The following is a 24,342-nucleotide window of genomic DNA, read 5'->3' as shown; positions in this document are numbered from 1 at the left end:
GTCCAGCCTGAACCTCCCCTGGTGGAGCTTGAGGCCATTCCCCCTTGTCCTGTCCTCAGTCACTTGGGAGAAAAGGCCAGCTCTCTCCTCTCTACAACCTCCTTTCAGGTAGTTGTAGAGAGCAATAAGGTCTTCCCTCAGCCTCCTCTTCTCCAGGCTAAACAATCCCAGCTCTCTCAGATGCTCCTCATAAGACTTGTTTTCCAGACCCCTCACCATCTTCGTTGCTCTTCTCTGGACACACTTCAACATCCTTCTTGTGGTGGGGGGCCCAGAACTGAACACAGTACTCAAGATGCGGTCTCACCAGTGACAAGTACAGAGGGAGAATAACCTTCCTGGACCTGCTGGTCACGCTGTTTCTGATACAAGCCAAGATGCCATTGGCCTTCTTGGCCACCTGGGCACACTGCTGGCTCATGTTCAGTCAGCTGTCGACCAACACCCCCAGGTCCTTCTCCTCTAGGCAGCTTTCTAGCCAGACTTCTCCTGGTCTGTAGCACTGCATAGGGTTATTGTGCCCCAAGTGCAGGATTCAACATGTGGCTTTGTTAAACCTCATGCCATTGGTCTCAGCCCAGTGGTCCAGCTTGTTCAAGTCTCTTTGAAGAGCATCCCTACCCTCCATCAGATCCACGCTTCTACCCAGCTTAGTGTCATCTGCAAACTTGCTAAGGGTGCACTCAATGCCTTCATCCAGGTCATTGATAAAGACATTGAACAGGGCTGGAGCCAGTACTGAGCCCTGAGGAACCCCATGTGTAACTGGCCTCCAGCTGGAGTTAACTCCATTGACCACCAGTCTCTGGGCCCGGCCATCCAACCAGTTTTCTACCCAGGAGAGTGTGCGACTGTCCAGGCCAGAGGCTGACAGTTTCTGAAGCAGAATGATGTGAGAAACTGTGTCAAAGGCTTTACTGAAGTCCAAGAAGACTACATCCACAGCCTTTCCCTCATCCAGTAATCGAGTCATTTTGTCATAGAAGGCGATCAGGTTAGTTTGGCAAGACCTGCCTTTCGTGAACCCATGTTGACTGGGCCTGATCACCCAGTTCTCTTGCACGTGCTTCATGGTAGCACTCAAGATGACCCATTCCATGATTTTCCCCAGCACTGAGGTCAGATTGACAGGCCTGTAGTTCCTTGGATCCTCCCTGCAGCCCTTCTTGTAGATGGGCACAACATCAGCCAGCCTCCGGTCCAGTGGAACTTCCCCAGTCAGCCAGGACCACTGGAAGATGATGGAAAGGGGTTTGGAAAGGACATCCACCAGCTCCTTTAATACTCTTGGGTGGATCCCATCTGACCCCATACACTTGTGGGTGTCTAGCTGGGGAGCAAGTCTCTAACCACCTCCTCTTCGTGTATCATGGGAGCCTCATTCTGGTCCTCTAACTCCTGGGTTTGTACACAGGTGGAACAACTTCCCTTGCTATTAAAGACTGAGGGAAAGAAAGCATTAAGTACCTCAGACTTGTCCTCATCCCTTGTCACTGTTGTTCCTTCTGCATCCAGTAGGGACTGAATATTCTCCCTAGTCCTCCTTTTCATGTTAATGTATTTGGAGAAAGATTTTTTATTATCTTCCACAGACTTGAATTGTCATTACAATTCTGTCTTCGATTTACATATCTGATCAAACTCTGAAAAAGATATTATTTTGAGCTCATACTTCTAAAAATCAAAATAGACACCTTGATTTTTTAAATTCTGATCAGCAAAGGCTTACAATGCCTTCAACAGGAAATCAGTTAATCCCTTCTGAAGACTAATGTATTCTCATAAATAATTAGAGATCATATGTTACAATCCAGTTTCTAAAAAAACCCCAAATTTATGTTGGTGTCTAAAAATTGATGTCCTAATAGATTTCTAGAGTGGAGTTCTTGGAATTTGTGTGATTGCTGTATTCTGTCTTGTCCATGTCTTTGACATAAAGTTTGCAAGAACTGTGACGTTTGTGACTTGGCTGGACTGCTACAGTGGTTGGATAATTCCTTTATTCCTTCCTTTCTAGATTCCTTCCTTTCTAGACATTTTGTAATCAATTTGAAAGCTATATTTAGTTTCTTAGAACTATGTTGTTTGTTATTATAGGAGATAGGTTGGTAGATCAGCATAAGCTTCAGTTCCTTCTATTTTGGTATTACCCAGTAAATATCTGTTCAGAACACATTCTCTTTTTTGTGGTTTATATTGGTTCCATTTAATTTAAATTTAGAATCTTAGAGATGGAATTTAGGTTTCTGAATCTAGGGCTCCCCACACACTAAAAAAAAAAGTCACTTTGGAAAATCCAGGTGATCTTCACATGGAATCAAGTCAAGAGGGAACTGGAAAATGTGAATTTATTATGTTTACTTAATAGTTTCAAGGGTTTTCCATGCCTGATGTGCTATGCAGAAGAATGCATAAATATTTGTAGGTGAATGGGAATTCTGATACCTTAGAAAAGCCAAACAGCAACTGAAGAAGAAAATGAAGAGTTACTTTAGTAAAAGCTTTCTCTGAATACTTATGATAGTCAACTCTGTTTTTGTTGTTTAATTTAAAGTCATAACTCTTATTCACTTCAGTTATCTTGTTTGAGTAGGAAGGGAGAAAGCTTCTCATTCATTTGCTTGCTTTTTGGCTTTCTTCTTCCTGTTTTAACTTGGCCATTTTTCGGTATTCCAAGATTGTGACTGTGTCAGTGAACCCACAGAGAGAAGAAAACAAATATGAATTAGATGAAGTAGCTCAGTATGAATAAGAAAAAGTAAATGGCCAAGATAATTTCACAGGCTGAAATTTCCTTTCAAATTTCAGTACTTGCCACTGGCAGATAATGGCAATTGGCAAGAGCTGATAAATGATTAAATGGGACAAAAAACCTTCAACCTAAGTTAGGCTCAACTTGTTTTCAATAAAGAATCAATTTTTTTTTCTTCCTACTAAGTTTGCATTACCACTATTTTTCTTGAGTGACTTCTCTGATCATGGAAGTTAACCACTAGAAATTCCTCATTTTTTATTGTTTTCTATACAATATTTATACTAATTGTGTTATTTTCCTTGATTGTTTCTCTGGTTTATTAGGTTATTGAAGTCACCTGCATCTTAAGTCACCTTGCAGCTTAAACGCAATATGCCAAAAGTAAATGGGACACATTCTGCTCTGCTTACACCAACATTTATGACACAGTATCTTTTAGAAGAAAATCTCTTTTTTTGTGAATTGTTACTTTAAGGCAAAAAGTATTTTCAATCGTTTCCCCATTGTCTATACCATCTAATTTTTTGCTGACAAATCAATGTAAAATTTTGGTCATGATCTCTTCTTCAATCTGATTTCCTGAAAGAAAGATATAAAAACATTCCAAGTTTCCAGTGAATACAAAATCTACCCATTATCCTTCAACATTCAAAATCTTATTGCAAGTGAAGATGTGTGTCATCTTTTGTTCAGCGACATTTCTGTTCTTTCTATAAAAAGTTGCTTACTATCATATTTCCTTATGAATTGACACCCTGCAGGCTTTTCTTGTATATCTTCTGAAAAGCTGTAATTCTTGCTCTTCTGCCTTTCCCAAGCTTGCAGAATTTGTAGACTAGGATCCTACTCATTATCTCAAAAGGTTTCTTAAGAACTGCTTAATTATTCCCATCTTGCCATCTATTTTTTCAGCTCTTTAATTGTCTCCAAAACATCCATCCTACATGTAAGTTAGAATGATCTTTCTCTTGTGAAAATGCTAGTGTTTGAAAATAATTGTAACTCCATCCTGCCTCTGATTATTGTTTATACCTCTTCGGTAGCTGCAGCTCTCATTAGGATTATAAGAGATCACTTGTCCTTGATAAACACCATAACTAAGATACTGCAGCTAAGAATCTTAGCAAAGAGTTGTAGAGTGAATGGGCAGAAAAATAGATCTGCTTCTCTTTGGAAATAAATCTTTTTGAATTTAGGGTTCATTAATTTGCTTTGTCAATGGGAGTTACTGTAGAGCAACCAACGGAGACTTGGAGAGATTTTCCTCAGATGGCATGAATGCTTGGAAAATCCACAGTGAATGCAGTGGCAGACTTATCAAAGATCCACTTACCTAAAGCTTAAATCTTGTTCAGAGAGATTCGAAAACTAACTTGCTCACCATTTCAGCTTGTTGCTGTATTATGTGGAAGCTGAGCTACTTCACTAATTAAAATATGGATGCTAACTAGCAACCGAGGTTCATTGTTGTAGGATTGGTCTATAGAAGAGCTGTCTTTGAATATGTAGAAAGTAATTCATAGCATTGGTATTCACATAAGAGAATTTATCATGTTCTATATAACACGTAGGTTCAGTAAAGTAGCACTACTATTGTTTTATAAAACATGCCTGAGTTATCATAGACCCATCACAAACTCAAAGGATGATTGAGAGGATCAGCACTGATCCCATCATTCTTGATGTTTGCTACCAATGCTGATGAGCAACATTATCTCTGAAGAGCCCTTACACATCCCTCTAATAGTTTAGGTGTCATTAGGAAATAAAGTTCTGCAGTTGCACCATCTGTGCATCCTTTAATAATTTTTGAAGCTGGTGCTGAAATTGTTGAAGATTACTTGAAATTGGGCGGAAAGACAGAAAACTCGTTGGTCAAATTCCAAAAGGTTTTGTGAAAGTCAGACAAATAGAAAGAGTAGAAGGAAAGAGACACCAAGCAGTGCCCCCAGGGAGGGAGAGGCTGCATGATGAGCTCAGCGGTGAGCAGTCCTGTTTTGCCTGTCGCTAGTCAGTCAGCGTGCAAATGTTGGCTGGCCACTAAGTGCTTTCTTGAGTAGAAACCAGTGACTGGATATGCAGCCTTTTGCGGAAGCAGCAGTTGGAGGCAGAGGAGTGCTGTGGAGATAATGTCAGGGAACATGAGAGGCTGGGAACACGAGAGGCTGGGAACACAATAGGAACCTGCTTTGTCACAGGGTTTGTGCAGTCATAAGGGATACAGAGCTGGGAAGGAGAGGCTTCCAGGGCACAAGCGTATAGCAAATCAAGCTTTGGTAGTTATGCTGTCCATGGAATATTTTAAATTTGATCTGTATTTTGTTCCAATACATGAAATAATATATTTGCTTTGAAGAACTTTCCTGTTTTGTCCTCTTCCTCTCTCATCACTCTCAAACACTTCAGTTTTGCAGAAAGACATAGATTTTGTTAGGATTCTTTTCAATCTGTGAAGACATCTCTATGTAGAATTTGCTCTGGACTTCATCACTTGGATTCTTCCTACACGCTAATTAATTTGTATTTGGATCTCTCCTGTGTATGAAAGCATTATGTGTACCAGCTTGCATAGTGCAGTGTACAGCTTAACCTGCTCCAGGGCCTTCAGGAAGTGCTTTACAAGTGAAATTATCACCTCGGTTTCTGAGAGCTGTAAGCTATTGGTAGAAGGAAGTGAACCAAGGACAGCAAAAAGAGGAGAACATGTATTTTGCAGCTTGAACAGAGAGGCAGAGGAGCTGTAATAGATTTATATTCTCTGTGTCATTCATTCATCGTCATTTCTCTTACGTGTTCTGATGTAGACACCCTAGTAACACTTGAGTAACTCTGGGTTTTGCCTTCAATCCAAGCCAAAGCCAAGTCCTTTTCAACCCTGAATGCGCACATGCTGCTGAAAGGGCCCTCTACAGCTCTGAATAGAGGCCCCTACCATGTAACTGTAAGGTTTTTCATCACTGAAGAGCTGTGGCAAGCGAAAAAGAAAGTAAAGTACCTTAAGTTTTAACAGAAATTTCTCTCTGTCCTTGAGAGTGTAGATGCATTGCCCCTGTTCAGGAAGAATCCCATTGTGGTAGATGAATCACTATAATTGCTTCTTATACATTATCATTGAGTTATGCTCAAAGTTCCTAGTGGGCTGGTCAGGGTAATGCTATGGAGAATTACTGCCATTTCATCCTATTCCCTCCCCACCAGCTCCTATGCAAATCCCTGGGAATATTTCGTTGAAAGAAAACACACCACAGTCAGCATTTTCCCCTCCTATCCGTGGACTTGACCAGGTGGAGATACTAATTCTCATCTCCAGGAAAATGTGATGGAAGTAGTCACATTAATTTTAAAAGGATGTTAGGTGGAATATATGTGGATTGGTTTATCTGTTTTTCCTCGCTTTTATTTTTCCTGTTTATCCCATCTGTTCTGTGCCTGTGTTAGTTTAGCTTATAAACCTTCCGGAGACAGAAGTAAAACATTTCATACAAGGCATTGTCAGTATATAGTCAATAATAATGACGACGTAGCTAGAAGGTCAAGTAGTTCCTTACTATTTTCATTCCCTTCATATATTTTTCTTCATGTATGCTGTGTAATGTACATATTTCTGTGTTCTGGGTTTTTTTTTCCACTAAGGCCATACATTTATTACATGTTTTCTGCTGAAATATTTACAAGGCAAGTATTCCACTGCTGTTTAACAGTTTAATACACATCACTACTGAAATTAGGGGGGAACGGTACTGACTGAGGATAGATTATTTATGTTTAATTTTTTTAAAAACATCCTAAGTTTATGGTTTCGTTATACTGAGACACTTCCAACACTTTCTCCCTTGTGTGTGTGTTTGCATTTATAATTCCCTGGGACTTTTTGGGTTTTGTTGGCACTGGAACTGGCAGCACCAAAATATCCTGATAAGGATTGTTTATGCAATGTTTCCTGCCTTACCAAAGCCAGGAAGCGCAAACACCCATACAAAAATTTTGCAGGCTTCGTAGTCCAAAGCTGTTCAACAAAGCTTCTGAGTTTTCTGGATGCTGATGCCAACTGACCTTTTTTTATATATTTGCCTACCATTTGCACTGTGCCTAGAATGCTGCCAGTTTGTCCTCTTGAATTGTTGGCTGTCCTTGAAGACTGTGTTTACATATTCTTTCAAACAGACAACCATAGCTCACCAGCTTCCTTACACTGTTTGTCCAGTGTATCCCAATTAATTTTGTGTAATAACCATTCCAGGAAGTCACACATAGTTTAGGCTAAGCTTGTTAATTCTTCATGGTGTGACCAATAGCAAGACAGTTAGGATGAGGTACTGTTGAGAATCTTCCACAAGCGTTAAAGAAAACTGTCTAATACAATGGTTTGGGAAGAAAAGTACCACTGTACATTTATTTCTTCCTTACATTGTACAAACATGTACAACAAAGTATCTTCAGTTGCTGTGAGTGTATAGCTACTGAGAAAGGGACAGACATCCCAAGTAACGTTTTTAAATAAAGAAATGAATTGGGAGAATTTGGAAATCCATGCAAATTATTACTGCAAACTCTAGTGCTGAGTATCAACATTTATCAATAAGGTTTACAAGACTTGTTCTGACGGAGGTCTGATACGATGTGCAGAAGGCAGGACAATCCAGGATGTTAGAACAATGTTTTTTACCTTTGCATGTAAGACTTGATCATGAAATCTTTACAGAACCTGTCTGAGAGAACACGTAGCTTCTTCTTGCAGCCCAATAAATTAGTGCTTCATCTCTCCACCTGAAAGAAAGTCAGGTCCAATTTAGGTGTTTGTGTGTTTGTGAGCATGTTTAAGTGAAAAGGAAAAAAAAGGATTCATAGCTGTCAAACCTGCCAGGGAAAACAGTCCTTTTTCATTAAGCCTCTGCCCCAATTCCCACTTTTTCATTTGTAACTATCAGAAACCAAATTCCAGAACCAAGAGCAAAAGAATCTGATGATGTTCTTCCTTCAAGAGGGAGTCATTACAGCAACACGGGAGAATATAATAGCAAAGTGGCTGAGGGAAAAAAAAAAAATAACTTTTTCCGTCCTGTGTGGGTGAGGTACATAAATTAGAAGCCTGCAACTTGCTGGGATCCTGCGCTCTTTCTTCCTGGTAGTAGGTGTATTCCCATAAGGATGGCGTCCCAAGTCTATTACATCAGTTTCCTCTTTATGAGTAAAGTCTTTAAAAGCTGTCTGCTTAGGGAGTTTTTCTATTGGAAAGTGGTACCTCATTCACTTATTTTTTAAATAAATTTCAAGAATCTATATTTTTAAGACCTAAAGAATCTTAGCGTAGATGACCCCTATCTCTGATCCCTTAATAATTTAAACTAACCTAACAAGAATGGAAATGAGCTGAAGGATCAGAAATGGAGACACAAACAAGGGCAGGGATAGCAGCATATAAACACTTGTGGAAGTAAAATTAATTGGGTGACTATCATACCCGTGAAAAAGACTATTCATAAGAATTGGATCATCAGACACAAGCAAAGGCCAAACAACCTGCCAGTGTCAGAAGATGTGTAATGCTTAATTTTTAGTAATAAAATAAATGTTCCTCTTGAGAAGATATGAACCTCGTTAAGCAATGTTCTCGACTTCCTGAATGTATAAAGTGTAAGAAAAAAAGAGAATTAAAAATTGACTTCTGGATTTGAATCATGCCACAGTCAGATGGGAGACTGGAGAGATCATCATCAAGGCCTTCCCTGTGAACTGAGCAATATGAGCAACTGTGACTGAAGCTACATCTTATCTCTTCCTTTGATAAAAAGAGGCTGAGCTCCAACATGAAGTCAAATAACAGCATCCTTCATGCAAACGTCTAATCTCTTGTAATTTTAACTCCACTCTGTTTTGTAAAAAGGTTCTTCACAATTAGAGGCTCTTCAAATCCACAGTCTTAGACCAGATCCCCATATGTGAGCTGAAGATGTCCATATCTGTGCTCACATGCTCCCAGCTGCATTGGTGCATACATACATTTTGCAAAAGGACTCTGTATTGACCCTGTCCTCTTTCAGAAGAGTCTTCACCTCTACTATCGTATTCAGAAATTAGTTCAAATGCCTATCTTACTATAACTTGCTAAGAACGTACTATAACTGGAAATAAAATAAAAGTGGTATTTAGAAATAATAATAAAAAAAAGAAATGAAAGGAATAAAGCAGACTATCCCTTGATTTTAAAATCTATGTTTTTAAAAGAGATTTTTTTCATGATTTTGTCATTTTTTGGTAGAACCTCTGGCTGGTAATGAGAACTTACGCATCGTATTGAAAACTTACATTCCTGTTTAAAAACTTGTATAAATATATTATAAGATATGTGATGAATTTGCATTAGTCCTGTTAAATACTCATGTAAATATATTATTAATTATGATTAATTTCAGTTATTTTAATTATTCACTTTTTCAGTTCTCTCAGATTAATTTTGTTTCCTTTGTGGGTGTTCTGAATACTAAATCGGATTCTGAGATGGGGAATATGTTCAGAGCTTGTCAGAAAATACACAATCAATAGTCAATAATTCAGTACAGTGATTAAAATAAATAATATGAAAGAAAAATACAAAAAAGTAGAGAGGCTGCATAGGAACCAAATAGCTACTTTTCAACATTGTATGCTGTCTTTTTCCTTTTAAAACCAGACAAGAGATAAAGGGACATATTTTATTTTATTTAACATGTAGAGACTATGTTGTAATAAGCTTTAACATATTATTACTATAATCATCATTGTGGTGGTATGTGGGAAGCCCAAAATGTGGAAGGAACTACAGAAAACATTAAACGCTGAAGCTGCTAATGAGGTAGTTGATGTGCAGTAGTGTGAGACCTACAAGGTACTGGTCTCTCCAGAATGGTCTCCTTCAGCACCAATCCATCAGGAAGGAGAACGCAGCTCTGGTTTCAGAGGTCAAAATTGCAATAAAAAAGGTTGAAATGTGTTTCTCTGGGTAAAACGGTAAGGGCATCACCCGGGAGAGGGCTTTTGGCTTTAATAAGTTCCCTGTATTTCTTAAATCAAATTGACGTGACTTTTGAAAGGGGCACGTGTGGCACGGCTGCATCCCTCCAGAACGGTTGTGGCTGGCGTTTGTGCCTGGATCCCTCCAGAACGGTTGTGGCTGGCGTTTGTGCCTGGATCCCTCCAGAACGGGAGCGGGCGGCGTTTGTGCCTGCGTCCACGCGAGCACCAGCAGGCGGCGCTGTCCCCCGCCGCGCCCCGGGGTCCCCAGGTGGACGCCGCTCGCAGCCCCGCGTTCTGCGCGGCTCGAGCCCCGCGTTCTGCCGAGGGCCGGGGGCTCCCGGCTTCACCTGCCCATGGCACGTCTTTAACCCTGCGGAATTCTTCCTCCAAACGTTATCGGCCAATACTGGGAGCCGGGAACGTCCGCGGCTCTGCCACCCGAGCGCCGTTGTCCCGCACGGAAGGCGCGGAACCGGCCGAACAGCCCCGGTCTCCTCTCTCATCCCTGCCTGGGGTGGATCCCGAAGGAGGCTTTTCTTGAGGAATCGGAAAAAAAAGCGTGGTTTTTTTCAGGGAAAAAAAGCGTGGTCTGCGTGCTGCTTTGTAAAAGGCAGCGCTGCGTCTTCCCGGAGGAACTGACCCGCGGGCAGGGGATGCGCCGAGATTTCGGAGGTTATGGGTTACAGTGGTGGTCACATATGTTCATAGGTAATGTAGGAAGTCGAAGGGTGTAAATCAACTAGAAATTATAATAAATTAAAACTTGTAAACCGTTGTGAATTACTAGCATATTTAACCAGCCAGTATAAAATATGAAAACCAGAAAATATAAATCCTACAGATGATTGCAAGGCTTGGAAAGCACGCGCTAGCCTTGAAGTCCTCTGAGGAAAAGTTATTAACATTTGTCATTGCTAGAGATGTGTTGATTACAGCTCAGACTTCAGCTTGTTTGTTCACAGTTCTTCAGGTCCCGTAGGAATGTGCGTTTGGAGGCTTGGTGTCTCTGTGCCTCCCCTAGTGAAAATGGAAGCAAAAGTGCTTTATAAACATCAAATTATACAAAAATGAATCAAAATTCATGAAATAATGCAATAAATACTGCTAGCATCTGATAGAAATATTATCCCACGATCGGTGAGTACATTCTTATGTTTCTCAGCAGATCAAAGCCCCAGAGACCAGAATTGGAAATGCAATATTTTTATTTGAGTAACTTTCCAGCAAAATAAATACACTTTGGTTTATAGCGAGTTGTTGTGAAACACAAGGTCTGGAAAGAATTTTAAGTGCTATGAGCATTTTGGTGCATATCTGAAACACTTTCTTGATATCACAATGCTTCTGACATGCATGAAATCGTAAAGAATGGAAGAACTACAGTAAAATGCGATTTTGATAGTTTTGGAAACAAGAAAGATATAAAATGGTTAAATATGTGTGCAAGAATTCAAAGCTTTTATTGGTGCATTCTCTCGTTTATGTTAGGAACAACAAAAAACATTAAGTTGGTCCAAAACTGTAAAGCTAGCCTTGAAATCAGAAAATCCAAAATTACTTGTGCTTGTTATTTTTTTTCTAATTTTATTTTCTGCAATTTGCAACAAAATTGATGTTGTCTATAACCTTGTCAAAGACAAATAGTCCTTCCATGTCTCAGTTTCAAGTTTGTGAATGGGGTCAAAAAATGGGTTCAAAAAGCATTGTGAAGATGAATCAAAACAATATTGTAATGTTATCACAGTGCAGTAGGACAGGAGCATAAACATCCTAGATGTTTCTAATTAAATAAAAAGGATTTGTCTTCATAGTCCTGCTAACATATAAATTGGCATGTTTTGAAACAGCACAAAATGGACCCAAAAGGATCTCAGCATATCAGAGTATCACTTTTCCATTATCAATTTTCAGAAATAAGAAAACTTTTTAATCCCCTGTAATGAAATAAATTGTAACTGGGACATCTAGCTGGGCCTTGCTCTCAGTTCCACAAATTCACATCAGCATTAGCATTACTGTCTATGCTGAACAGAGAAAAATAAATGAAGATGCTCAGCTCTGGGCTGTCAGTGTGGCATGACTTGAGAACTCTTCTAGCGGGGAATGCTGGCGCTTCCGCAGAGAGGTCATGGGCCAGGGTGAAACACTCCAGCTTGGCTGAGGATCTGGCATTTCATCTAGATGACAGAAGGAGATTCAAAACTCAAGAGTAGGCTTCCATTTTTACAGCAGATCAAGAGTGATGACACTTGAATGTTTTTTTCAGTTACGCAGTAGAGACACCACACCTATTAGCTCTGATGACAATATTGCTCTGTAAGCACTAATTTGCATACACATGGGTCTGAGTGTCCAGCAATTACAAATCGTTCTTGATAAAACTAAACATGATAAATTGTGAACGAAGCTTAAAGACATGAACTAATTGAAAAGGCCAATGTGTTGTGTCCCTTTGTGAAAAAGACTTTTCTCTGGGTAAAGAAAATAAAAGAAAAATAGCACTAGAAGGTATCTGTTGTGACACACAGTTTAAAGGTTTGGTTTGTATGACAAAGGATAGTTTAAATTTATTAAAATGCCTTATTCCTTGGTTCCATTAAATTACAAATATAAGATGTCAAAAATGTATAACTTAATACTGTATACTTGATAATAGGTAAAAGAGCCCATTCACTTTGAGTTATTCGCGTGCTTTCTTTCACACAATTGTTTTACCTACTCACCTTCTCATTCTTCATCCCTTACACCATTATAACTTTGGAAGCCTTCTGGCAATTTCAATAAAGGTGACAATGGAGCAGAGGTGTCACAGATAGGATTGATACTGAAAATTTAGGCACATTTTAGAATAGAAGCCTGAAGGAGGTATCCTTCACCTTTTACTCAGAACTTGCTTAATGTAAGTCTAAAGACTTATAAGTCTAAAGACAATGTGTCCCTACAATCTGTAGAAATAAGACATCCGTTGTCTATGTTAATTGAACTTTTAATTTTTGTTTGCATGACAAGAAAAAATGTTTATTCTGAATTATCCACTAGCATTTAAAATCAGTGCTTTGAGTTCGATCAGGACCAATGACAGCTGGCTGGTCAAGCTGGTAAAAGGAATTCCTATCACTCCACAGCCAAAGTGGGCTGGGCTTGGTGTTTGCCTCATGTGTTGGTGGAGAACAGGAAGGAATGGCAAATACTGCTCTGAAACTGAGATGAAAACATTGAAAGGGAATGCCCTAATGAAAGAATTGTAGCTGATCGGTATTTTTTAGAGGTACAGTTATTCTCTTCCTTTTTCATCTGCTTGCACAGGAAAGACTTCATTGCTAGAGACACTTCAGAGGAACTGCATGGGATGGAATTTTCTGATAAATAATGTATGACTAGAAGTTGGATTCTTAACTACCTCCATCCTAAGATGAACATACTCTTATAATACAGCTAACTTTTGCCATCAGTGAGAAGATGATTTAAATAAAAAGTATCTGTATTAAATAGACCTATAGAGCTGCACCTACAAAAATGCTTCACAGGTTTTATGAAGAATGCTGAAAAAAAAACCCCAATTGCTATTAGTATGCAAACATCTTTATTAGCTCTGAGCATCTTGGGGTAAAGAAAATCAGCATATAGAAAACTGAAAAAATGTGGTGCTAATGTGGGAAAGGATTCTCTCAGACCTATCTAAACGTGAAAAAAAAAGGTTATTGCTGGCAATGGGTGTACCCAGATTCCTGGTGACAGGTTTAGCTGCAAACAAAGGGGGTTTCCCTGAGCAGCCCGGCTGATCTTTTGTTGGCGCCCCATTGCCAACAGTGGGAGCGCTGCCTGGTGCGCGGGAGACTTCATGAGAGGGGAAGGCCGAATGCGAAAGTATGTTAAATGCCTGTATGTTAGTGCCCGTTAAATACTTCAGTTCGACAATCTTAGAATAGCGTCCAGCCCTGTACATTTTACAGAAGTGAAGCTCACGGGGTGCAGCTGTCAGGAGCAGCTGAGCCAGCGCAGCACGGGACACGTCTCACTGAAACGATGTCACACCATGAAAGCTACTGTAAAAATACAAAATCGTAGTTACTCTGTGGCAATAAATATTGAAGAATTTGCTGAAAGGGTTAATAGCCACTAAATCTAGAGAGTTGATTTAATTGATGAAAACAATCAAGTGCTTTTCATCTTGGTGGCCCATTAACAATGGCCGTTTATTTAGCCTTTGTGCTTAAGTGTGGCCTACTGCGACCTGAATTGAAGAGTCTTTCATTTGTGTTGCAAAGCAGTCAAGGCCATATGATGGGGCTAAGGGTGGCATTACAACAAGGAGGTTTTGCAAGTAATTGGAACAGTGTGTGTTGGGGGTGAGGGGAAGAGCAGAGAGGTTATTGGTTGTGAGTTTAAATGTAGTTGCATTTCCATAGCCCCTGCGCACTGTTTGAGGTTATAAAACAGATCTTCGGTTTCTTACCATTTTTAAGTTAATTAGCATGCAGTACCTGGCATCTCTGCATCCAGAAGTGATGCACTGCTACTGCTTCTATTTATTTTAAAACTTTTGTGTGAATCAGATGGGCAGATTCCTAGCAAATGGATGTGGTGCCTTGCATTGCCTACAGACTGACCACACAAGGCAGACAAAGAATAGAAGAGGGTGAATGTTTGACACAGTTTGCAAACCGGGGAAGTGAGGCATAGGGTAATTCAACAATTTGCTCACCCTCTTCCCCACATCCTGTGGTAGATCTGGTATTGGACAAAGATCCCCTAAGACTCAAGTTAGTATCTTAACCAGAAAAAAAAATCGTATATAACCTTGTTCCTGACTGTGTCAAAGTAATAATGATTTCAGCACGAACATGTCTGCCTCTTTAAACCAGTGCAAAGACCCCAAGTGGTGCAGAGTACAGCAGTCCTCTCGGTACCTGGAGTGAGGTGGATTAAATGTATTTCCCTCCTAGTCTGCATTGCAATTGGCTTTTTCTGCCTTGGGGCAGAACTCCTAATGTCTAAATTAATCTGTGAAGCTTAAATAGGATTTCTCTTCCAACGCTCTTAGAGTCAGTGGATAACCATTGATTTGGTTTAACCCAGTTGCCCTAAAACTCCTTTGACATAGCAGTACATGCAGTGATTTTCAGGCTTTTGCAGCAACAGCCCAAATGTGTTTCCATCATGTTTTACTCTGTCATGACCAGTTAGATTAAGCTTTAGAGCAAAAGATGTTGTTTGGGAACATGTTAAGTCTCTTCAAGGAAAGACTGGGAAGGAACTTGGAGATCAGCTTTAGCTGTTACAGTTGTAATCAAATACTCTCTTAGCCAGATTTCTTCTTTCATCACTTTCGGGAGCCGTCGTGGCAGAGTGCATTGCTGCTCCTCTCACTGGCAGCCATCAGCCATTCTCGGTAACTTGACACAATTAAGCTGGAGACTGCTGCAGTTGTAAATGCTGGAATGATACAGGCTGCATTTCCCGTCTCCTCAGTTCCTAGAGACCTGTTTCTTCTGGATGCTTCTCTCTTCATTCATGATTGCTCAATGTACTTGTGACAACCACAGTAGCTGTTTACATGAAGATGGATTCTAGGAAAACACGCTTCTATTTCTAGCTGTCTTCAGTACAATATGTTTTCTTTCAGATCTCATTCTTTCATTGTCCTTGGGAAAATGCCCACAAAATCCATTCATCACCTACTCATCTTTATCTCTTCTTCTTGCTTATTCTGATTTTCTCGGAAGGAAATTAAATGTACAACCACCCATAACCTGTCAGCTTAAGAGAGATCAACATCACATTCCTTGCAGTTCAACCAAAAACTTCAGACCAGAACTTGGCAGTTTTCAAAGCAATCTATAACAGTTTCATCATCTATCTGGGCTGTAGCTACACATTTCCCCACAAACCTCTGAAACTTCATTTCTATTGTCCTCTGACCATCCACTAGCCTGGAACCCTCTTACCTTGCATTCTTCAGATATAATTGCAGCCTTTATGTTTTTTCCAGTGCATAAATGCCGCCACAGTCAACAGAAGGCAGATGATTTTGGCCATGGCCCTTTCAGCTTTTCCAGATGCACATTCTTACCCCCCCCAAATACCTGGTATTTCTGTTCCTCTCAGCTTTTCTCTAACTTTAATATTTGCCTCTCCCACAGAAAGTTATCATCATGGACATAAAATACTGCCAACTTACATGCTTTCTGCACTCATCTTTCTTTCAACAGTCATTCTAGTTTTGTGTTAACCAAAAAAAACCCTATACCAATCCAAATGAAATCCCCAAACCTAACCAAACCTCAAAAGCTGACATGCCTATTTCTTGGAGGAAATGCCACCTCCTAAAAGTACAACTTGTCTTTTAATCTGTGTGGATTTTGATGCATACACAAATTTCTTCCCTGGAAAAAACTTGTAAAGCGATCTTAAAGGCTAGCCAGGAGAGCTGCAGTGTCATTTGCGTAATTGTCCTCTGCTCAGCTGGAATTTGGAAGAATATCTGCAGTTACCTCTCATTGCTCAGCCTGCATTAGGGATTCATGGCTGCACAAAGGCTGCTTTTGCTATAGCACTGTGATGCTTGTCAATGCTTAAGTTTTTTAGTCTTTTCTTTCCACTATTATTACATTTAGCTTGGCTGATGCTAACACACTCAGGGGTTTTGGTGGACTTGACATGTATGTTTTATTAATAAGACAGTGTTGTGAGACAAAAATTATTGCGACTAGTGTGACAAAGAAATGGCATCTGCTTAATACTCTGAGGATCAGTTTATATCTGAGTAGAAAAGAGACACATTTGTCAGAACTAAACCCGTTGGGCTAAGCGCGTTTTTACAAATAACATTGGATTATAGTGTGCTGCTACTGCCTACTTCTAATGTTTGGGAAATTATCTTCCAGAGAGAAAATACTCAAGTGAAAAATATTGTAACTGTTATTGACCAGAACACGAATGTTTCCTGTTTGGGAATGAAGAGTGCTCAGCACCGCTGGCCAAAGTACAAATTTAAGGATGGACAATGGGCAGGTGGAGAATTCCGTGCGGGTTTGCGGTTGCTGTTCTGTAACCCGATTTTAGCACCGCAGCCCATCCTGCTTCTAGCAGAGACGCGGACCCTCGGCAGAACCGAAGCCAAATGTAGTTTTCCCAAAGTGTACCCAGTTCTCCCCTAAAGCCTGCGCCCTCCCCGATCGGCGACGAGATGCACAAAGAGCCAAGGAGATAACAAAGCGCAACCCGGCCAATTAGGTCAGAGGGGAGCCGTACGCGGATGCGACCACTGCAGCCCTCCTCCTCCTTCTCCCGCTGCTGCGGAACCCCGCTCCGCGCCGGGCACCGGCACCGCCACCTCCCCCGCCGCTGCCGCCGCACCCCCCGCCCCGCGGGGCTGCCCCGCCGCCGGGCCGGGCCCCCGGGCGCCGAGCGGGGCTTAAGCACCGCCCCTCGCCCCCTCTCTCCCTCCTCCCCCGCTCCCCCCGCCGCCGCCGCCGGCCCCACTGCCTGGCACCGCCGCGCCCGCCCCGAGCGCTCTCCGCGCCGCCAGCCGCCCCGCCGCTGCTCGGCCCCGGCCGGGCGGGGACTTGGCAGGAACTCCCGTGGAGAGCGAGAGCGCCTGCCCCCGCTCCGCTGTGGCGTTTGGGCGGAGGAGGAGGAAGGTCTGGGCTCGGCCGAGGAGCGGCCGCCGCCGGAGAGGAGGAGGCAGGAGGGACGGAGAGACGGAGAGGCGGCCGGAGCCCCCCAAAGTGCCCCCCGATCCCTGCGCCGCAGGCTGCATTTCCAGCTTCATGGGCAAAGTGTGGAAACAGCAGATGTACCCCCAGTACACCACCTACTACTACCCGCAGTATCTGCAGGCGAAGGTAGGGAGCGGCGGGGCTGCCCCGCGGCGGGGGCTGCGGGGGGCGGGCGAGCTGCCCGGGGCCGGGAGCGGGGCAGGAGCCCCCGGGGCGCCCGCCCCTTCCCCTCGCTGCCGTCCGTGTCGGGTCCGAGCTGTCTCCTTCCCCCTCCCGCCGGCGGTCCCCCCTCTTCCCCGGGGCTCCGCGCTCCCGCCGCCGCCCGGCCCCAAGTTGAGCCGCGGCGCCGGGCCCGTCCCCTGCCGGGAGCCGCGCTGACGGCCCGGGGCGGCGGGGCGCGCTGCTGGCGGCGGCGGGGAGGGCCCCGGTGCCGCTCCGGGACCAGCGCCGGGGCGCCTGCCGCTCTCGGATGGATCCTCATTGTCTGTGGAGTTGAATCTTTGTGAGCTGCCGCCCCGCGGTTCCCGAACTGGGTTAGGAACGCGCCGGGGATCCGGCTCCCGGTGTGTGTCGCAGAGGGCGGCCTCCGTTTGCAGGGGAAGAGGTTTTAGTAGTTCTTGCGGTGGTGGATCTCCACCTTTCCCCCCCCCTCCCTTTCTGCTTCCAGTCGGGAAGGGCGGCCGGCCCCACCGCTCTAGAAGCATCATGCTGCAAGCTGGCAGATGCAGGGGTGGTTGCATCAGCTGTCTGGAACATTTAGCATAAGCCTCTCCAACCACCAGTGTCACTCCTCACAAATCAAAACAGACCCATATGAGGCTTCCATGTGTGAACTTTTTTAGAGGTTATAACCGTGCTGGGGGGGTGTTTTAAGTGGTTTGCTGGGTTTTTTTTTCTTGTTTTTTTTTCTTTTTTTTTTTTCCTTTTTTTTTTTCCTTGGCTATGGAAGTGTCCTCCTGCCTGTATGGCAATGACAGGTCAGGAATTCTCTTTTATTTATCTGCGCATTTGCTAGGCTCTTTTCTTTTTAGAATTGTATCCTGTGTTACTGTATTGCGGAAGGTAATTTATACTGCTTGGCTGAAAAATAAATTCAATTTGACAGTCATGAGACATTTTACAAGTCCACAATGAGGAGGCTTTGAAATGTGCTTTCATATATACAGAAATGGATAGAAATATGATGAAGGTCTTCAGGTGATTTGAAATGACTAATCTCTTAAATGTGCAATCGACATCAGGCTAAAGAGTACAGTCTGTAGCCATCTAAAGATTATGCTGCAGCGTAATCGCTCCAGTACTGTTTAGACATATATTTTTAATGCATTAATTTTAAGAAAGGTTGACTATCTAAAGGACAGCGTTTTGCATCAGTTAGCTGTATGACTATATAAGTATTCTCAAATGAAAAAAAGTCTTTATTCAGAAACTCATACCTTTGTGTTTTTATGTGGCATTAGTAAGTTATGAAGCAAGTCTATAACATTGAATATATACAAAGCAATGTTGTTTGGCTTTTTTGACCTGTAAATAATTCAAGAGGGAGATAAAATGTAATGGCTTACTGTAGTTATTAGAATATGATCCTAGAAATCCATGATCCTGTGAGAAAACTTGATGGACCATCTTTGGAAAATGTTTCCTGTACAGATAATTTAGTATTGATTTGTATTACAATCAATGACATCTTCAAAACATCTTGCAGTCTTTGCTATAAAATTATACAGCCTGAAATTACATTACTGTGTTTCAGCAGAGAGAACACACAGCCTTTTGACCTACACACATGAAATAAAATATCTGTGTTCCAGTGAAAGTTTCCTGTTTCCAGAGATCTTGATTTTGTAAAAGGAATAAAACAAAAATATGTCTCCTTGGTGTAGATAAAAGGACCAGTAACTTTAAGTTTTGATATTCAAGTATGCAGAATTCAATAGTGGAAACGATCTTCTCACTTTGAATCCTCTCTGAACATGTAGAAAAAATAATCTGATTCATAGTTTTCAGCCTAAACCAGCCCATTGTCTCGTGTCTGAACTATTTCAGTGATTCTGGGGAAATCTTTGTTTTTTATTAAAGAAAAATTCTAACAGAATTGAGTAGCCTTTGCTGAATGATGGGTAATGGTCCGTGGTTACACTGGGGGAGGTAAGAGTCTTTGAAACTGGAAGTTTTGCTTCCCACCTTATCCTTATTTAAGTAATGTTGGAAAATCTGCTGACTAATAAACTGCAAATCGATGATTAGGAGATGACAGGAATTGCTTGAAGGTGGATTTTTCCACAGAAAGCTCAAAAATACTCATGAGAAATTGCACGCATTCATTCCTAATGGCTCTTTAGGTTAAGATGTTGATATGGTCAACTATTTTAATTGCTGCAAAATATGTTATAGGTTTTAAAACCAGATTTTGTATTTATCTGTTATGATCTTCACAGTCTTATTGATGAAGTGTTCAAGCTGGTTCAGCCATATATTCTGGGAGGAAATATAAACATTTGCTGTGATTCAGCACCTCCATCCCCTTAATCTCAGGGATCTCAGCATCAAAAGAGATTAGTGAAACCAGGGACTTAAATGAAATGAACAAAGTAAACATTGGAAGAAGGTGTAAGGCTTTTAATATGAAAAATCATTAAGGCAATGAAAATAGTTTGAAGTGGTTTCAAGTTGAGGCTTTTAAAACTTTCTGCATTTTTGGGACTGCCACAGTTTTTACGCTGGCATATTAAAATGTGATTTTAGGACAGTTCCTATACTGCAGCATTGTATGGTGTGCCAGAGAGCATCAAGAATGTTTTCCAAGTTCAGTGGATGTTTCTAAAGGTTTAGATACTTCAACAATATTTCTGTAACATTGCTTTTCAAATTTCAACTCAGTTGTATATAATTTCCTTAACATTTTATTTCTTAACAGCTTTTTAGGAAATTATGTTAATTATTAAGTGTTTTACTAGTGCTTAAAGGCTTCTCTGACCAGGACTAAAATCTGACTGTGCTAGGCAAAGTATCGTAACATATGACAAAACAGAGTACACATAAACAAATATAAATTTATATATACATCCGTAGGCCACAATCTGTTTGCTTTAGTCAAGTAAGAAATAAAAATGAATTTATGTTTTGTTTTCCTTTACCTAAATAAGGGACCCATTGCACACAATGATTTACAAATAAATTGGGGTAACTAGCTGTATTGCGGTTTTTTCCTTGGACAATAATGTGACATGATTAATTTCACTGATAGGTTTCTGTCTTGCAAAGGGAAGTTCTTTGTATATGAGAGAGTTAGCAAAAAATGGTAGATAGCATGGTTTATTTAAAGCACAAGCACTCAATAGTCATAGGTAATATTTATATGGTACTTGAATTCTATTTCTTTTATATGATGTTAGGTAACAACGACCTAGAAGGAATGAAATCTTGTGAATATTGCTAAATTACCTTAGAGTGGGCAGCTATGAAAAGAACTAATATTTCTAGGAGTTTGTGTAGGTTTGTGGGCTGGACTGTAGAGTGATGTAAACTTGTAGTGAGCAGGCAGATTCTGCCATGTCAAAAACTTATTTTCAAGCTGTTGACAGCAAACTTTAAAATGGGAACATTTAATTTTTATCCAAGCTTGTATAAGGCATAGTAAATGGGAAATCGGCTAATAGGAAACTTACTCTAGTGTTAAACAAAGCAGATATGAAACTTTCTTATCGCAGACACTGGATAATCCATAGTTGAGTGTCAGTGTATGTATTTAAAGACCGACATAGAACCTTCTGGTTTAGATGCTTCTAAAGCTGAAGCAGTAGGACCTAACGGTGAACACCTGCTGCTAGTGAACACCTTTACTCACCACATTCTGTGCCAAGCACAGGTCTTTGCCCTTTAAAATGTTTTACTAGCTTATGAGCTGATTTTAATCAGCATAAATAAATACTAATTCTGATCAGTTTAGTTAGATTTATTCCATATGCACTCTGCAAATTCTGTACATAATAAAAGACAACTTTACAGTTACAAAGAGTATGCGTGTATATGTTTATAAGGCTGGATAGAAACAATTTGCACGCTCCTTATTGCGGGAAGTTATATTAGCTATCCGTAATTGCGATATCTCTGGTTCTTGACTGGGCTTGGAAATCCATTAAAAAAACTCCAAACAGACAACCAAAAGAGCACAGGTCAGCTGCAGGCAAAGCTTTTGTCTCTCTGTGGTTACCTGATCCTATTATCCTCCTTAGCCTCTTGAATGTGTTCTCTCGTTCTGGCCAGGCTGGGATTGTATTGTGCAACTATCCAAAGAATTCCTTCAAAAAATTTACCACATTGTGGAAGAGAAAGAAGTAAAAAATATAAGGCTCCTGGAGTGCATTGAAGATAATTTCTTAGTCCAGCTGATAGAGACCCCAACCCGAGGGGATGCAATACGGGAGCTGATGGTCACTAGCACAAGTGAACTCATCAGTGACATTAGGATTGGAGGCAGCCTGGGCTGCAGTGATCATCCACTGTTGGAGTTCAAGGTCCAGAGGGACATGGGACAGGGAAGGACTATAATCATGAACCTAAATTTCAGGAAAGCAGACTTCGAGCTCTTCAAGGAGTTTCTCAGTAGGAACCCCTGGGACATGGTCCTCAGAGGCAGGGCAGAAGAACAGAGCTGGCAAATATTTAAGGATGCTTTCCATAAAGTGCAAGAGTGCTTCATCAATGATATTGGCAGCGAGATTGAGTGTGCCCTCAGCAAGTTCACAGGTGAAACCAAGCTGAGTGGTGCAGTTGCCACACCAGAAGGACGTGATGTCATCCAGAGGGACCTGGACAGGCTGGAGAAGTGAGACTGTGCGAACCTCATGAAGTTCAACAAGGCCAAGTGCAAGGTCCTACACCTGGGTCAGGTCAATCCCCGATTTCAATACAGGATGGGAGATGATGAGATTGAGAGCGGCCTTGCAGAGAAGAACTTGGGGGTGTTGGTTGATAAGAAGCTCGACATGAGCCGGCAATGTGTGCTCGCAGCCCAGAGGGCCAACCATATCCCGGGCTGCATCAAAAGCAGCGTGGCCAGCAGGTCGAGGGAGGGGATTCTGCCCCTCTATTCCTTTCTTGTGAGACCTCATCTGGAGTATTGTATCCGGTTCTGGAATCCTCCATGTAAGAAGGATATGGAACTTTTGGAACAGGTTCAGAGGAGGAGTACAAAGATGATCAGAGGGCTGGAGCACCTCCCATATAAGGACAGGCTGAGAGAGTTGGGGCTGTTCAGCCTGGAGAAGAGAAGGCCCAGAGGAGATCTTATAGCGACCTTCCAGTATCTGATAGGGGCTACAAGAAAGCTGGGGAGCGACTGTTTACAAAGGCTTGTAGCGGTAGGACAAGGGGTAATGGCTGTAAACTGGAGAGGGGCAGATTTAGACTGGACATAAGGAAGAATTTCTTCACCATGAGAGTGGTGAGGCACCGGAACAGGTTGCCAAGGGCAGTTGTGGCTGCCCCATTCCTGGAGGTGTTCAAGGCCAGGTTGGATAGTGCCTTGGGCAGCCTGATCTAGTGGGATGTCCCTGGCCATGGCAGGGGGGTTGGAACTGGATGATCTTTAAGCCCCCTTACAACCCAAACTATTCTATGATTCTATAAAATTTCCCAGTTTTAAGCCAAACTTGAGAGTGCTGGTGGTGAGGTGATTACGATGGCTCTATAAAATAATCTCAGGGGATGTAAAATATGGAGGAATGAAGAGTGTTCTCTAGAAACAGTGTTTTCTTCCAAACATCTCAGTCCAAAACTGGGAGTGCCTATTTGCATCCATCCGTCAGTCAGGGCAGTAATGTTTTGACACTAGCCACAGTGATTGTTCTATATAATAGCTTATTTTGTGTAGGGCATCTCTACCTTTGTTCCAGTTCTAACTCCTTTTAACTTCTGATGTTTAGTTCAGGTAGCTTGCTGTGACCTAGAAATATGTCCTGCAGACAGTATTTCCAGAAACTGTTGTTAGAATGATTCTCGTATGTGGAAAAGTTGAAGCCTTTCTAGAAATGGATCAAGCAAAGTTCATACAAAGCTCTGTAAATGTTTGTCCCCCTTGTCTTGAAATACTCCAGCTTTGAATCATTCTGTATGAGGGCCTCTCTTGAGAAGTAATGTCAAATAAGACCCATGGGCAAATATGCATTCAAAGCAGGATGTAACCAGATATATTGTTTAATAGTAGTGGCTTCAGGAGGATTTAAACCTAGATACTCCATGCTAGGACCACTTGCATTGTTTGGTGCCGTCAAGAAGGATTTGTATTAATGTATTGTGTATGTTAATGTACATCATTGTAACTATCTAAATAACCAGTAAAGATAAAGGTAGAAGCACTTCACAACATCATCATCTTGAAGACTGGCTTCATTGAAGTAAATGCGAGTTTTGCCTTTGATTGCAGATGAGCAACATTTTACTTACTAGCAACTTGATCTATGCTTGGGTTGTACTGACCATGCTTAATTAGGGGGTGATTTGCAATGACATGATATTCATAATCCTGTCTTTGGAGGAGCAAATCTAGGCAGTACCACATAGAATGTGTGATGGGGGCTGGAATCAAGGAGAAGTAGCAATGGCATCTTGTCTATAAGATGTCCTGATTTTGTATTTTTTCTAGAGATTTTTTTTTTAAAAGTTTTTCGAAAATCATGACTCTTCACTTAATCCAGTCTCCTAAGAGAGAGGAATGGCATAAATATACATGCACTAGAGACTAAATTTGAAAATGACAAAGTAAAAAATGTTTTCCCCACATCATTAATGACAGAAATGACAGGTTCTTATTAGCTTTCTAATTTCTAGAAGTTTGAGACTTAACTCATCCCTGGAGTACATTGTGCTTGG

At 41.5% G+C, this 24,342-nt stretch overlaps 1 protein-coding gene across 2 annotated transcripts in view; it reads left to right on the top strand.

Annotated features, from left to right (window-relative positions):
- The first annotated feature begins 17,256 nt into the window (after positions 1-17,256).
- RBMS1 (RNA binding motif single stranded interacting protein 1) overlaps positions 17,257-24,342 on the top strand; it is a 145,842-nt gene continuing 138,756 nt past the window's right edge. The window contains exon 1 of one of the 2 annotated variants that reach the window (XM_054069604.1): positions 17,257-17,595. In XM_054069604.1, coding sequence (XP_053925579.1) covers positions 17,521-17,595 — 75 coding nt within the window. In that variant the 5' untranslated portion in view covers positions 17,257-17,520. The remainder of the gene's footprint in view (positions 17,596-24,342) is intronic. The other variant, XM_054069605.1, reaches the window with a different exon arrangement.

The sequence above is a fragment of the Cuculus canorus genome, chromosome 6 (assembly GCF_017976375.1).
Source record: "Cuculus canorus isolate bCucCan1 chromosome 6, bCucCan1.pri, whole genome shotgun sequence".
NCBI lineage: Eukaryota > Metazoa > Chordata > Aves > Cuculiformes > Cuculidae > Cuculus > Cuculus canorus.
The sequence above is the reverse complement of the archived record's forward strand: the minus strand, read 5'-3'. Positions and strand labels throughout refer to the sequence as shown.